The 14,320-nt window shown below is 42.6% G+C and overlaps 1 protein-coding gene and 1 long non-coding RNA gene across 2 annotated transcripts in view; one reads left to right on the top strand and one right to left on the bottom strand.

The window, feature by feature from the left end:
• The window catches only part of LOC138526267 (uncharacterized), a 282,649-nt gene that overhangs the window by 221,643 nt on the left and 46,686 nt on the right, over positions 1-14,320 (top strand). The window lies entirely within an intron of this gene.
• BMX (BMX non-receptor tyrosine kinase) overlaps positions 1-14,320 on the bottom strand; it is a 628,237-nt gene that overhangs the window by 602,753 nt on the left and 11,164 nt on the right. Inside the window, exon 2 of the mRNA XM_069636784.1 lies at positions 13,219-13,326. Within this exon, the coding sequence (XP_069492885.1) occupies positions 13,219-13,286 (68 nt within the window). The 5' untranslated portion in view covers positions 13,287-13,326. The remainder of the gene's footprint in view (positions 1-13,218; positions 13,327-14,320) is intronic.

The following is a 14,320-nucleotide window of genomic DNA, read 5'->3' as shown; positions in this document are numbered from 1 at the left end:
GCGACAAAATAATGAGTAACACATGTCAATCGCCCCTGAGCTATCCTCCCGAGACAATACTTGCTGTGCTCAAATACTTTCTTGGAGCACAGCAGAAGATCTGGGAAACTTACACCTTGGGAGGGATCTGGGAACACATTGGAGAACTAAGAAGGGAGAAGGCCGGGACACAGTTGGATTTGATATTGGAGTGATGCCCACGTGGACACCCATGGTGCCCCTTGGAATTGCATAGGGAGTCATAGAGTACCCCCAATAGTTATTTTCTCAGGCTGTTTTATCGGATCAATTCCATTGACTATTAGCATTTGGGTTCACTAGGGGGGTTATGTTAGGGAGGGGCAAATGGGAAAATAGAGAATGTGGGGGAAGGAAGGGGATAGGGGAACTTGCAAATAGAGCCAATCGACAAGGGTATTAGCAATGGGCTGTCAGAAACGCACAAATACTCACAGGTGGGTATCATCACAAATGCTGGGACAAAACACAATAGTGTACATATGATATGTCCATAGAGAAGGTACTTTCAAAATATTGACACATAATATTAGAGGTCTGAACCCCCGTACCAAAAGTGCAAGTTTGAGCATTTTGTAAAAAGGGTAAACCCCGAAATAGTGATGATGCAAGACACCCACATCCAAAATAAAGTCTGTTTGCGCTCCAACCAACATGTATTTCAAGCAAATACAGATGACAAAACGGCGGGGTTCCCATGGCTATCAAGAATATTCCCAATATAAAATCATAGGCTCATGGAGACAAAAGAGGGCAATATTTGTTTGTTAAAATACTGATAAGCAGACACAAATATACAATAGCAATCGTCTATGCCCTGAATTCAGGATAAGATGGGTTTCTCAGATCAATGTTGGCCCAACTGGAATTGGTGGCAGAGGAGGATATCACACAGATAGGAGATTTTAATTTAGCATCGTTGTCTGTGGAGGATCATAGCAGGAAGCTATATCAGGACCTTACAGAATCCTCAACATGCCTCAAACAACATTTTGAATCTTAAAGATGCTTGAAGAGCGGTTAGGGGAAGCAAAGAGGGGTTCATATTTTACTTTCATGTCCACTGAAAATTCTCTTGTATCGATTACACATGACTCTCGAGTCAGCTATCTGGGAAGGTTGAGGTGGTGGAATTAGGTTTGATAGCACTATCTGATCAAGCCCCGATTATTGCAATGATACAAATACCGAATGTCAGCAATGGGCTTTGTCAATAGTCCTTTCCGAATGAGATGAAGATCGGGTCTTAACAGAAATGGTTAGGGATAAACACAGGAGTTCTTTGAGGATGATTTAGCACCAGAAATATCACCCAGGACTTTGTGGGACATATTTAAAGCAGTCACTAGGGGATAACTGATACAGGCTAAAGCACGTAGAGACAAACACATGAAATAACTAGAATTGGAACTGGAATATGAATTAAAAGCAATTATGCAGAATATGTGTCACATCCTAGCAGGACCCCTATGAAAGCCTACCGAAACATAAGTGGACATCTGGATCTAAATGAACAAAATAGGTGGAGAAAAGCTTATTGAACATGAGGCAGAAGTTTTATATTAAAGCTAATAAGGCAGACCGCCTATTAGCTAGACAATTTAGGGAAAGTGCAACTGCACGAACAATTCTAAAACTTTAAAATTGGGGTGGGGGGAGTGGCTTTGCTACAGAAAATGGTTAAATAGCAGAGCACTTTGTAGATTTTTATTCAACCCTAAATTCCTCCTACCATCTGATGCAAGGTCCTCAAAAAACCTACTTGGAAACCACTCCACTGAGTATAGGTCTCATTTGGAGAAATAGAAATAACTCTTGGAAAGGTACATCACCAGAGAGGAGGTACACTGAGTAATAAAGAAACTCCATCTGAACAAAGCGCGTGGCCTTATTTTACAAGATGTTTTGGACTGTGTTAGCTCTGAAGTTAACAAGACTGTTCAACACTTTCGAGATGCCGAGTGTAATCACTTCCACTATGGATCATGCGAAGGTGGTATTGTTCCGAAAGTCCAATAAAGACCTGATGCTCTGTGGCTCCGATCGCCCTATAGCACTGAAAACATTGATACAAAAATCTATGCAAAAGTATTGGCAAACAGACTAGAATCTATTCTCCCAAAGCTAATAGACCGCAATTAGTCTGGCTCCTTTAAAAACTGACAGACATTTGATAATATACAAAGAGTTTGCCACATAGCTGACAAAATATCCAAGGAGAAAACGCTGTACATTTGACAATCCCTTGATACCGAGAAGGGGTTGAACAGTGTTGAATGGTCATTCCGGTTCCATACGCTATAATTTATGGGGTTCGGGGCTAAGTTCATACAAATGGTGTGAGTGAATTATTGCATTCTGAATATACGTCTTTCAATAAATGGCCTATTATCCCAACAAATTGATCTTGAAAGAGGAAACAAACAAGGATATCCTCTGTTCCCATTATTGTTTGCTATTTATTTGAAACCCTTCCTCACAACATTAAGGGTCACTGCCCAGATCTATGGAATTACATTCAGAGGGCAGGTGCACAAAATAGTGGCATTCACTGTTGACATGCTACTCACTCTGACAGATCCAGTTTGCTCTCTAGAAGTGGTTGTCTTTGAAATTGAGCCATTTGGGGAAGTGGCAGGACTAAAAGTAAATCTAAATAAATATGAATTTCTTAACCTATCATTAGAATGTGACCTGTTGGAGAAAGCTGGACGTTGCTATGAATTTAGATGGGCTCAAGAGGGAATCAATTACCTTGGGATGACTATTAGAAAGATGCTAGATTTCTTATATGAGGCAAATTATAAGACATTATTAAAAACTACTACAGCTGATCTCACTAAGTGGGGGCCCCCTCAATATTTCCTGGTTAGGCAGGATGGCTTCTATAAAAATGATAACCCTCCCTAGGTTTCTTTACTTTTTTCAAGTTCTTACCATACAACTCCCCCAATATTTTCTTTACAACATTGCATAAAATTGTAAGGGCCTTTATATGGAACAATAAAAGGTCACGAGTAGCTCTACAGACATTGACGGCTCTGAAGTGTAAGGGGGTGGTAGCACACCCGAATTTTGTCAAGAATTTTGAAGCATTGCAATTAGGGTTATAAGGGAATGGCTCTCTGGGGGTACAAGTAAAATCTGGGTCAAAATGGATAGGGCGGTGGAGTGGCCACCACTGTTAGAGGTACTGTGGCATAATAAAGCTGATAGAACTAAAAGCATGCATGCAAGTCAGTTTATAGTGATACTGGAGGTTTATTGGGACACATTGATTGATCAGATTGGATTCTCATTGATTCCCTTCCCGCTTATGCCACTATTTAGGAACCCGTGGTTTACACTGCGGATAGAAGGGGGTGCATTCCAAAAATGGAGTGAGGTGGGGTGCTTAATGATGAGAGACGTATTGCACAGGCAGGAGGTAAAGTCTTTCGATATATGTAAATAGTAATTTGAGGTCATAGAAGCTGAAAGGCTCAGATATTATTAGCTGAGGCATTGGCTAGGCCATCCTCAGAACAAATCAGCAACATCCCGACCACTCACCCTCTTAAATAAATACATAACCTCCCACTCAGGGGATAAAAACCTCATATCATCATTGTATACAATTTTCACTGAAGGTTCTGCACAGATTCAATGTACACACATGCACAAATGGGAATGGACATTAGGGTGTGAGGTCTTGTGAGATCTAGCAAGAGCGCTCAGAATTTTTCAGGGGAAATATACTGAAGCTAACAAGGGCCCTACAGTACCAGGAAATGTGTAATAAGGTTTTGGTACAATAGCACCACACATTGTATAGAAAGAAGATCTTTCCTAGCACTTCTCATAATTGTTGGAGGGGTTGTATGGAGAGAGTGCAATGGGTTCCTATTTGTTGGCATTGCCCAGTGATCAAACCCAACTGGGCATTCATAACCGAAAGTATTAAGAGATATTCAACGCAAAATCCACCTTGGGTATTGAGGAATGCCCACAAGGGCTGTGGATTCCTGAGAAGGCACCCATACCCAAACCACTGTTCAAAGCTTATATGATCCTACTATTGGCAGCACTATTGGTTCTGGCAAAGAATTGGAAGGTTAAAAAGGCCCGACAAAAAATGAGTGGATGTTAGAATGGATTTCTATAATCTGCTCTGGTTAACAGACGTTTAGGAGGCCATCCTTGTTAGTGAAACAGGGAACACTTCTCGGAAGATAGCCAGACCAATTCATGGAAGCATGGAGAGCAGTAAACGCTAAGTCACAGGAGGAGTGGGGGTGATCTGAGGTCTTTGATGAGCACACCCAGCAAGACACCAAGAATTACCCTGAGACAGCAGTATACAAAAATGTACTAAATTATTAGGCCCAAGAATAAACACAAGTGAAAAATGAAATGCACAGTAAAATAACCACTCAAAAACGCACTTTGTAAAATATATACAGTCACTTTGGTCAATGTGGTAAAGTGCGGATTCCTGCCATAACCTGTAAGGAAAAAGGTCAGGAAATCTTTATAACATTGACAATCTTCAGAGATGGAAAACCCTAACTTCATAAGCCAAGCCCTACGATGAATGGAGCCTTGTGCTCAATGTGAGATGCGTGCTTTCAAGCGCTCAGTCATGCGTAAAGTCATAAAGTACTAGATCTAAGGGGCTGGCAATTTAGAGAAAGGATTTGCAAGGGTGAAAACAGATTCCAAGAGTCAGGGGAGGATCTGCTGGGATGAACAAAGCTATTCCCATGTTTTGGAGGACTTCAGGAAGCAGAGAATACCCAAGCCAAAGGGAGGACCACAAAGGATTCTCTGTGCATAAAATACAATGGATGAACAAGGGGCCACCGGTAAGTGGTTTTAATAATCACTGCCCTTGCATCAGTTCGGGTACAAACTTGGCAAGTCTGGAGAGGGTCGCTAGAGGTACAATTTCCAACCCTTGATTTGGCTTCAAAGCGCATAGGTTCTGCGGTTGCAGATGCGGATCTGGTTTATATCAGGAGCTGTATCTCTCGTCTCGGTTGCAGGCCAAAGAAATCACTGATGCAGCTGGTCTCAGGACACTTGAAGAAATGCAGGAAGACTGCTTTCAGCCACCATCAACGTCAGACAGTGACGCAGGGGTACCCAACTCTTGCGGTCTGACATGCGCTTCTCTCTTGTGGCCCAAAGCAACTGGGATGCCACAATTTGGCAGGAAAGTGTTTTGCAGTCCAAGCTAGGATTCCCCAATGTTTGAGGCAAAACTCAATGGCATAGGGACACTTCCGAACATGCTCTTTTGCAGGGCAACCAGGAGGCATCGAGAGTGATTGGTCCCACCACTCCAAGGGGTTGAATCACCTTTTGCAGGTCTTTGGAGATCGAGCGCAAAGCAGGGCTTTCCCAGGACAACAGTGAGCTCAGGGTGCCATCCTTCTTCTGTGCAGTTCTGGATAGTCCTTGGGTCTGATCAACTCTTCTGGCTACTTGGCTCCATTCACAGGTCAATTTGGACCAGTTGCTGATCTTTGGGTCTGCATTCAGGACCCCCTTCTCAGATCGACAAGTGTGGTGAATATGCGCACCCAGCCGGCCAATGAGGAGATCTGTCCCACTCATGCACACTAGCAGTAGTCCAATCAGGGACCACTGTGGCTCTCATGCCCTCATGCACACCAGACATTCAGGCACCAGCAGTTTGGAATGGGACCAGACAGTCCCAGCCCACTTTCTGGGTACCCACACACGTGACCTGCAGTAGCCCACAAAAGACACAGTTTCCGAGAGAAACTGCATGCCTAAATAAGGATTTCCTGGGTCACAAAGAACAGGGGGATGGCCAACTGACAAAATAGCCAAACGAGTAGACAAAAGACCTTGTGCACGGCCATGACAGACACTAGCCACAGTCATGAGCCAAACGCGGTAAGCACAGAATGGCTTGGTAAAAAGTTATAAAAGTATATGAAAAAGCTTCTGCTACCACCGGTCAACTCCTAAGCACATTGTTCAGTCTCCGAAAATTCCCTAGTGGATGACTAGGGCCCAAAAACACAAGCACCCCATTGCGCGGTACAGTAATGTACTTTGCGCAATGATAACATGTTACCAAAAGAAGCAACAAAGTCAAGAGACTAAGAGAAACAAAGTTTCTCAGTACTGACAGCCTGAAGGATGTGTCGGTTTCCCCATAACGATGAGCAAAATACCAGTAGAGTGGAGCTGAAGGCTGTGTTCCATTGGAAAAACTCAGGTCAGGATGCTGAAACAAAAGCAACACGTTTGGGAGTCCATAAGTATAGAGGCAAATTAGCAGGAAGAGAAATGTTCTCTAACACTGGGAAACAAAAGTTTGGAACATTGTAGCATTGAAATTGGTTACTTATTACATCCAATGGGATTCTCTGAAGTCCAGGCAAGACTGGGGACCGGTTCTGACCTTTGTTCAGAATTATTTTAGACTTCCATCATGCCCACAACGGCTAAAATATTTTGGATATCTTGTAAATCATTGTGTTCTGCATGCAGAGAGCTTGGTCATGTTTCTTAGTCCAGCTGGCATGAATACCGGTGGAGGAAAAGGGGAAGAGACAAGGTTTTGGGTAGGGATGGGGAAATGTTTTGTTCCAATGTTAAAAATGTACGAAATGCTAATAAACACACACAAAAACAAAAAAAAAAGACAGTGAACAGCATTTGTAAAATTAGTTTGAGTTTCCTGAATGGCGAGAAGCACTGCATGAATGATATGCATCGAGATATTATAAATGACTGTGTGAAATATACGTTGGCGCGATTATGCAAAGTTTGTGGGATATCACATTGTGAATGCAAAGATAAGTGAGATGGCAGTGGTTAGGTTGCATTTTCCTTTCTGTAACCATGCTGAGTGTCTTTAATTTCTTGATTTACTATTGCAAATAAAACAGAAAATTCAGATTAAAAAATGGTCTCTTGTGCCAGCTTTTGATGTGAGATTCTAATGGTGGATATTAGATTGAGGGGTATTTCCCCGTGAAGGAATCAATCGTGTAGGTATATTGAAAGATAGAAGTCATTGCATGGCTAAACCTGAGAAGCTCAGAGCCTGATTTACAAAGCGTTTTACATAGGGTGTTCTCATTGTAAAACACATTTGTAAATCAGGCCCTATATCTTTTATATCAGACACACGATTGGGGAATCTCAGGTATTTGTAAACATCAATTGCACATTTATGTTGGGTCTCTTGCAGGAGAGAGAGGCCAAGCATGAATAATGTACATCAGGGGTGTTGCTAGGTCTGTAAAAGACCTGGGGCTACACTGATGTCGGAAGTGTCGGGACTGGGGGCTAGCTAGCCATTTGGTTGTAGCGCCTGAGATTCTATCCGGGGCTACAACCAAAAGACCCCTTAGCCCCCCCCCTAGCAACGCCTCTGATCTACATCATGTTTAGGGGTCTTCCGTCTCCTGCAGGAGCTGGGAATTTGTGGCTGCATTTGGCATATGATGGCAGCACTTAAGAGGCTTTTCCTTTCATACAGTGCCAAAAATAATGCCAACATGGTTTGTGTATTTTATGTTTATGATGAATGACATGCTACAAACAATAACATGTATGCACTATCAAACAGGGGCCTGGTAGTCCTATAGTAGGCTGACTTACAAAAGAATGGACAATAGCTGGCCCATGATCTGGTGATGAAGGGGCTGGAACACTACATAGACCTGTGACAAATCCAGAGAGCCATTTATGGCTAGATGACTAGGAGACAGTAGCAGAAAGTGTAATGTTCTTGGTAGGAGTGATAGGTAGGGAGGATTTAATGTGGGTATGTTGTGTGAGAGTGTGAGTGGTTCTTGTATGTGCAGGAGTTGGGGCTAGAGTGATGATATGAATGTGTGAATGCTGGTTCTGTTTTGGGAATGGATATCCAGTTAGGGGGCAAGGAAACCAGAAGGAACAGAGGCATGATGGTACAGGGGGCAGGTGTGCGTCAGTCAGACTGAGGAGGTTGCTAGATCATAGGGTTCAAATAAGAAAGAAGCAAAGTATACAGGCTGATAAGTATGGAACAAGGGCAGGAATAGCTCTGAAGAGAAAGAATAGGAGTTTATAGTGTGATTGGCAGTGCATGAATCTCCAGCCTGTAAGAAGCGTAACATGAGAGGCATAGGAGGGGGCTAAAGCAGTAGTTAAGGCTTTTGAGGACCACGAGATGGTACAGAGGTTTGATGGATTGATAGGCGAGGAGTGGGCAGATATTTTGGGCCCTTTCTGATAACATTGGCTGCATAGGGATACCGTACTGGAGATTAAGATCACTCCTGAAGATGCCCCCTATGGCGGTCTGTCTTGGGGGATGGTGAGAGAACATCAGAGGTGAAGTAATGGGTAAGGGGAGAATGAGAAGGGCACCAGTGGCTAGAAGCTAGATAACTTTAGTTTTAGAAGAGCAGAAGAGGTATAATCAGTGAAGAATAGCAGAGAGGCAGTTGGAAGTCCTTTAGGGAGAGGAATTGTTAAGCGGCTTCACTTCAACACTACAGCTAAGTCAATGCCTAGTCTGGGATGCTGAGGGAAACCCTTATTGATATATTTTTAGGTCCAGTTCATGTACTCTGGATGACAACCCTTATATAACACCCCTCTCTTAGAATCCCCCTGACCCCACTGAGCCAAGAAGTAGGTCTGTTTTGAGAAATATAAGAATATATATCTATCACACTTTTATAATAAATTAATCTTGGATATCACACTTAAAATATGACAGTGATCAACAATGGATAACGTTCTACTGGTAAACTGATTTGGGTTACTTAGAAGTAGTATAGAGGATAAGGTAGCTGAAATGCTTTATGGTTTCAAGGAAATGCAAGGTGGAATAAATGCAGTACAGAAAATAAACTGATATGGTTTCACAAGAGATAATATGTTCACTTTTCTCCTGGTGGCAATTCATCCCCCCCATATGCAATGCAATGAGATGGAAGTAACACACACAGTCTTCAGGAATACAATCAAATACAATACGGAATTCAGTTCCCCTCCCAGCAAGCTTAGACAACAGGTATGCTTTTTAAAACACAGGCAAGAGTGCTTTGTAATGTGGTGGCAAGGAAGTGAAAAATGCTAAAATTGCTTTTAGTTCCCTATAGGAGGTTCAGGGTGAGTGGTAGACACTTTAAATCAGTTCTGGTCAGCCCTAACAATGGTTCAGGGATGGTTATAAGGTTGCAAACGAATTTTAGCAGTTCAGGCATAAAGCAGCTATCTTTTTACAGATGACGAAATCAGGCCAAATCGCAAATCGCGGTAAATTTTGCGAGTGCGTAAATCGCGATTACACTATAAGGAGTAGGAAGTAGGCTTGTTGGAAAGCTTAGATTCTAGGCTTTCAGAGGAAAGTTAAATCACGTTCCTAGGACAAACGGTTCCAGTGATACGGACAATTTAATAAAGGTAGATTTTCGGATTTAAAGTAAAACTCAAAAAGACAGGTGACAGTTTGCAGCTTTAGAATGACAGATGACAGCTCGCAGCTTTAGAATGACAGATGACAGGATTTCTAGGAGGCAGTTCTACTTAGGTTAAAATAGTTTGGATTAGATTATTTTAACTAAGAGATTGGTTTTGCACAGTGAGTACTCACACTATATTTTTGAAATAAGCCGTTAAGGTCTGGTCAGGTTGGACGGAACTTCCGGCGGTTCTGCTCACAGCGTCTGGGTCAGCTCTGCTCTGCTGGTCTAGCCTCTCTGGATACAGTGGCCTCTGGTTCTGGATACTGCTCTGCTTTCCGGTCCGGATCAAGTGGATTCTGGATGTAACACTGCTTTCTGGGTACTGGCAAAAGTTCTTGGCAAAGAATTCAGACAGCTTGCCCGGCTGTTGAATAGTTTGGTTAGGTTTGCTGGATTCTGAAGGCCTGCTGATAATACTTTTGCTTGCAGTGGGCCTTCTAGGTTCAAAGTTCTGTAGTCTATGGGTCTCTGGTTCTGGTCTCTGTCTGGATGGGATGTCGGCCGTCAAAATGCTCCGCAGAAATGGAAAATGAATGTCTCTACCTGTCCTAGCAGTATCTTTTTATGTGTTTTGGAAGTGGGTGTGTGCGTGGCATAACTGAGCCTGCCCCTCTCTACTTGTCATTGGCCCAGTTCTCCCCTCTCCCATGATTGGGGGAAGGAAATGGATTGTCATCATGATGAGGTCTGTTTATGGGTCAGAGGATCCTCCCCTGGTCAATTTGCCCACAAATCTATATTTGATTCAAATACATATTTCCCAGATACACAATTTGTTGAAATTACATGTACACATTATATATTCCTTATGGTCCATGCTTGTCCACCTCTGATCTTCCTGGGGGCTTGCATTCAAAAATGACAACATTTTGCACTTTTTGCCTGGTTTACCAATATCAGACATTTACCAAAAATTACACACATGTGCGCAAGGAGTATGGACATTAATTGATGAAGTGTCAGATTTTTAACATGCAGACATTTGGAGTAAGACCCTATTTTCCGCTAGCAACCCCCCAGAATACACCACAGGGTCCTAACACCTCTTAAAACATGCACAGAAAAATCACCAGAAAAATGATATTACTTATATAATTCTGACAAGTCCGTACTATGAATTATCCATCTTTTTTTAAAATTATGCTCAGGCCCAGATGGGTGTGGTTTAGGTTCCAAAGCACATGGGGGAAGCTTCTGTCTGTCCCTGCCTCCAGCTCGGGTGGCTCCCAGAGGCACTTCTCCTCCCACTTCTCCCGAGAGGAAGCCACTTTACGGCCCCCCCAATATAACATTTGCCTGAGTCCAGGACAAGGGTTTGTTCAACCTCCTGCATGTACCCCTCCCCTAATCTAATCAGAGAGGTGTCATCTCCTTTTGGTGGGGAAGCAGGAGGCAGCCAGGCCTGGGAATGCAGTTTGATCAAGTTTCAACTCCTGTCGGGGGTTGTTGTCAGCAGAATTCAGCTAAATGTCACTTTAGTTCCCAGTTTAAATGAAGACTTCCAATTTTTACATATACATTAAATAATTACTTCCTTCAAGTCATTTCAGAATATAGTTTTACATTGTATCCACCTCTTAGCAAGTCTTTCCTTGGCCTGGTTTGGGTTCCTCTGTTCAGTTTTACACAAACGTCTGGTGGTTTTAAAACGCCGGCTTTCTGATAGTGGTGAGTACCGGTATTGCATCCATTTTTGGGATCTGTCTTGAATTACTGCATTTCAATAGAGTGGTCTTTTGCTTGATAGTATTGGACCCTTGCTTAACATTGTTTTGATGGCATCCTTACAGTAGAGTGGTGATGTGGAACCCCCCACAAGAATGTGGTATCTTTGGAGTGGTCTTGTGCCAACTGCACAGTTCTCCTGGATTCTGGCGTGAATGTGGGCGGTGACAGCTCATCCCCACATCCACCCAGTCTATTGATTTAGTTTGTTCTGGGATAGAATAATGGGCCGCGACAGCTCATCCCCACATCTACCCAGTCTATTGATTCAACATGGGTCAAAACCCTTGACAGAATGGGGTGAGGGAAAGGAAAGAGAAGATGGTTTGGTTATCATATGGATAGAGGTGGTGGGATACCCGGGAGCTGGATATATGTTTGCCAAGGGAAGAGGTATAGAGTATGAACAGTAGACAGCAAGGCCGAGCCATTAGGGGCACCTATTCACAGAGTCACTGGTGCAGAGGAGTTTGTGTTCCAGGAACTAAAGGGGCAATGGCCAGAGGGGTATGAGGCAATCCAGTTGAAAGGATTGTACTGGATGCTTAGGTTAGAGAATGTAAGTGGTGGGAGGGTGGTACAGTGTTGAAGGTAGTGGCTACATGCAAGAGAAAGAGGATAGGGGAGAATTGAAGTGTTGAGCAGAGGAGTGGAATTCCCCTCATGAGTTTGTGACTTATCAGTGGAATGGTGGATTCAGACTGAGGACAGTGTCGGAGATAATTCATGTATAAGTAAGCCTGTAGGAGACCACTGTTTCCAGGATTTTTGCAGAGATATGGGCTGGTAGGCTGCCAGGGAGTTATGGTTTGCAGATTGCCTCATTGATTATATGTAGTACCTTTTTTGCCTTGAAGCATGTAGGAAAGGTTGCCGTAGAAATGGAGAAGTTGAAGATGGATGACAGGTAAGAGCAGGTTATTGGTGCACAGTATTTCTGTGTTTGGGGGGGCAAAAGGTTCACCAGGGCACGCCAACTGTTCACACTCATGAATCTAAGAGCCAATTCTGAATTTGAGGTAGGAAGGAAGGGGCAAAGACTAGGTGGCAGTGAGGAAGGGGGGTGGTGACAGAAGAGGTGGGAGATAGAAGATGGTATATAGGTTATATAGGGTAAAACAGTCGGCAGCCATTTTGGAGGCAAAGAATAGGGTAATTAACTGCCCTGGAGGTAGGTAATCCATGGTTCAGTTAAGCCAATGATTGATTTCATCGAATTGTATCAAAGTAGCCAGAAAGGATTGATATTTCGTTGCATAGTGACTAAGCATTCACCAGAATAACAGTTACGTTTGAGAAAGAGGAGCAGGATGAGTGTGTAGCGCTACATGGGTGTTTGGAAAGATAGATTAAGTGGGAGAAGGAATAGTGACCAGGTTGTTTCCTTTGGGTGATGTGTAGAATGTATGTGGTGATGGTGGGGGGTGGTGGGGAAGATGAAGTGATCTGTGTAATGGTAGAAAAGGAAGCATGGTCCCATCAGCGGATGGCAGGGAGTTTCAATCATAGCAATCAACACATGTTAAGCAATGAGGCCAGTAGCAATCAACAGAATAGTGTAAGAATTGGGTCACTAACGATCAACAGAGAAATGTAAGCAGTTAGCTGTAGCGACCAACAGAAAAAAAAACTGAGCAATAAGGTTGGCAGCAACCAACAGAAAAATGCATGCAATCAGGCCGTTAATGGCCAAACCTAGCATGCAGTAAATATATCTCAGGCATATGATGGCATTGTTGTAGCATTTGAGTCTGCACATCACATGCCAATAGACTTTGGCTGCCGCTTTTTTTATGCATGTTTTTTTCTCCATTCCTTTAACTGCGTGCAGATTTGGATGACGTTATATTTCAAAAAGTCTTATTTCCTTTTCTGTGGATGCCTTCTTAGATGGTAGTAATGAAGCAGCGATATGATCTTTTTACATATTAAGCAGAGCCAAATCATTGTACTAAAGCCAATTGAGGTGACTATAAGAGTACAGCGATACCTGAGAAGATTCATAGCGCGCATCACACGATTAGAGCTGAGCCAAGGAGGGTTATAGCCGTCTCCCATCTGCGCAAAACACGACGCTCAAAATGCTATTTCTTGTAACCTATGACGAAAAGGATGGACATAGTTGTTACAAAATAAGTATGTGGAACACTCGGCATGTGTAGTATACATAAATAGAATATTTACAATAGGGAAATATAACATTTAAAATCTAATGGATACATTTAAGATGCAAACTTTATTGAGCATTAGTTCACTGTTATTGTAGTACTTTCAATCAATTATTGGTACATTTCAATGTTTTGTCCATGCGATAGATGTCCAAAGAAATGCATTTATTCATTTGTACAGTTTTTATTTTTGTGTTTTACATATGTCAACCCATTGAACAGAGATATTATTGGCATAAACACAGTATCTAACAATCAACACTATCTATCTATCTATCTATCTATCTATCTATCTATCTATCTATCTATCTATCTCTCTATCTATCTATCTAAAAGTCTAGATTTGTTTCTGGCGGGATTTGTGGCGAAGAGTTGTTCCTAGTAGAATTCCACACTCTTTCATCAATGTGTGCAAAATTTTGCATAGTTGCATGTTATAAACCTCCAGACATTACTGGCTACTTGATATTTGGACACCCCACCCCTTTTCAAGGATTTCAGCAAAAGTCAAAATGTTGTTTGTGGGTTTGTGGTGAAGAGTTGTTCCTTATACAATTCCACACTGTTTCACCAATCTGGACCAAATTTAGCAAAGTCACCTTTTAGGACCCTCTGGACATTACTGGCTACATGACATTTGGGCACCCCACCCCTGTCCTCAGATTTCAGCAAAAGTCAACATTTGTTTGTGGGTTTGTGGCTTGGCAAAACGTTGTTCCTTATATAATTCCACACTGTTTCACCAATATGCACCAAACTTTGCATAGGTAGCTGTGAGGACCATCTAGACATTACTGGCTACATGATATTTGAACACTCCACCCCGTTCTCTGGATTTTAGCACAAGTCAAAATGTGTTTGTGGGTTTGCGGCTTGGCAAAGAGTTGTTCCTTATACAATTCCACACTGTTCCACCAACCTGCA

The sequence above is a fragment of the Ambystoma mexicanum genome, chromosome 7p (genome assembly GCF_040938575.1).
Source record: "Ambystoma mexicanum isolate Mex_15411 chromosome 7p, UKY_AmexF1_1, whole genome shotgun sequence".
In the NCBI taxonomy this organism is placed as follows: Eukaryota; Metazoa; Chordata; class Amphibia; order Caudata; family Ambystomatidae; genus Ambystoma; species Ambystoma mexicanum.
Note: the sequence above shows the minus strand (reverse complement) of the source record. Positions and strands in the feature narration are given on the sequence as shown.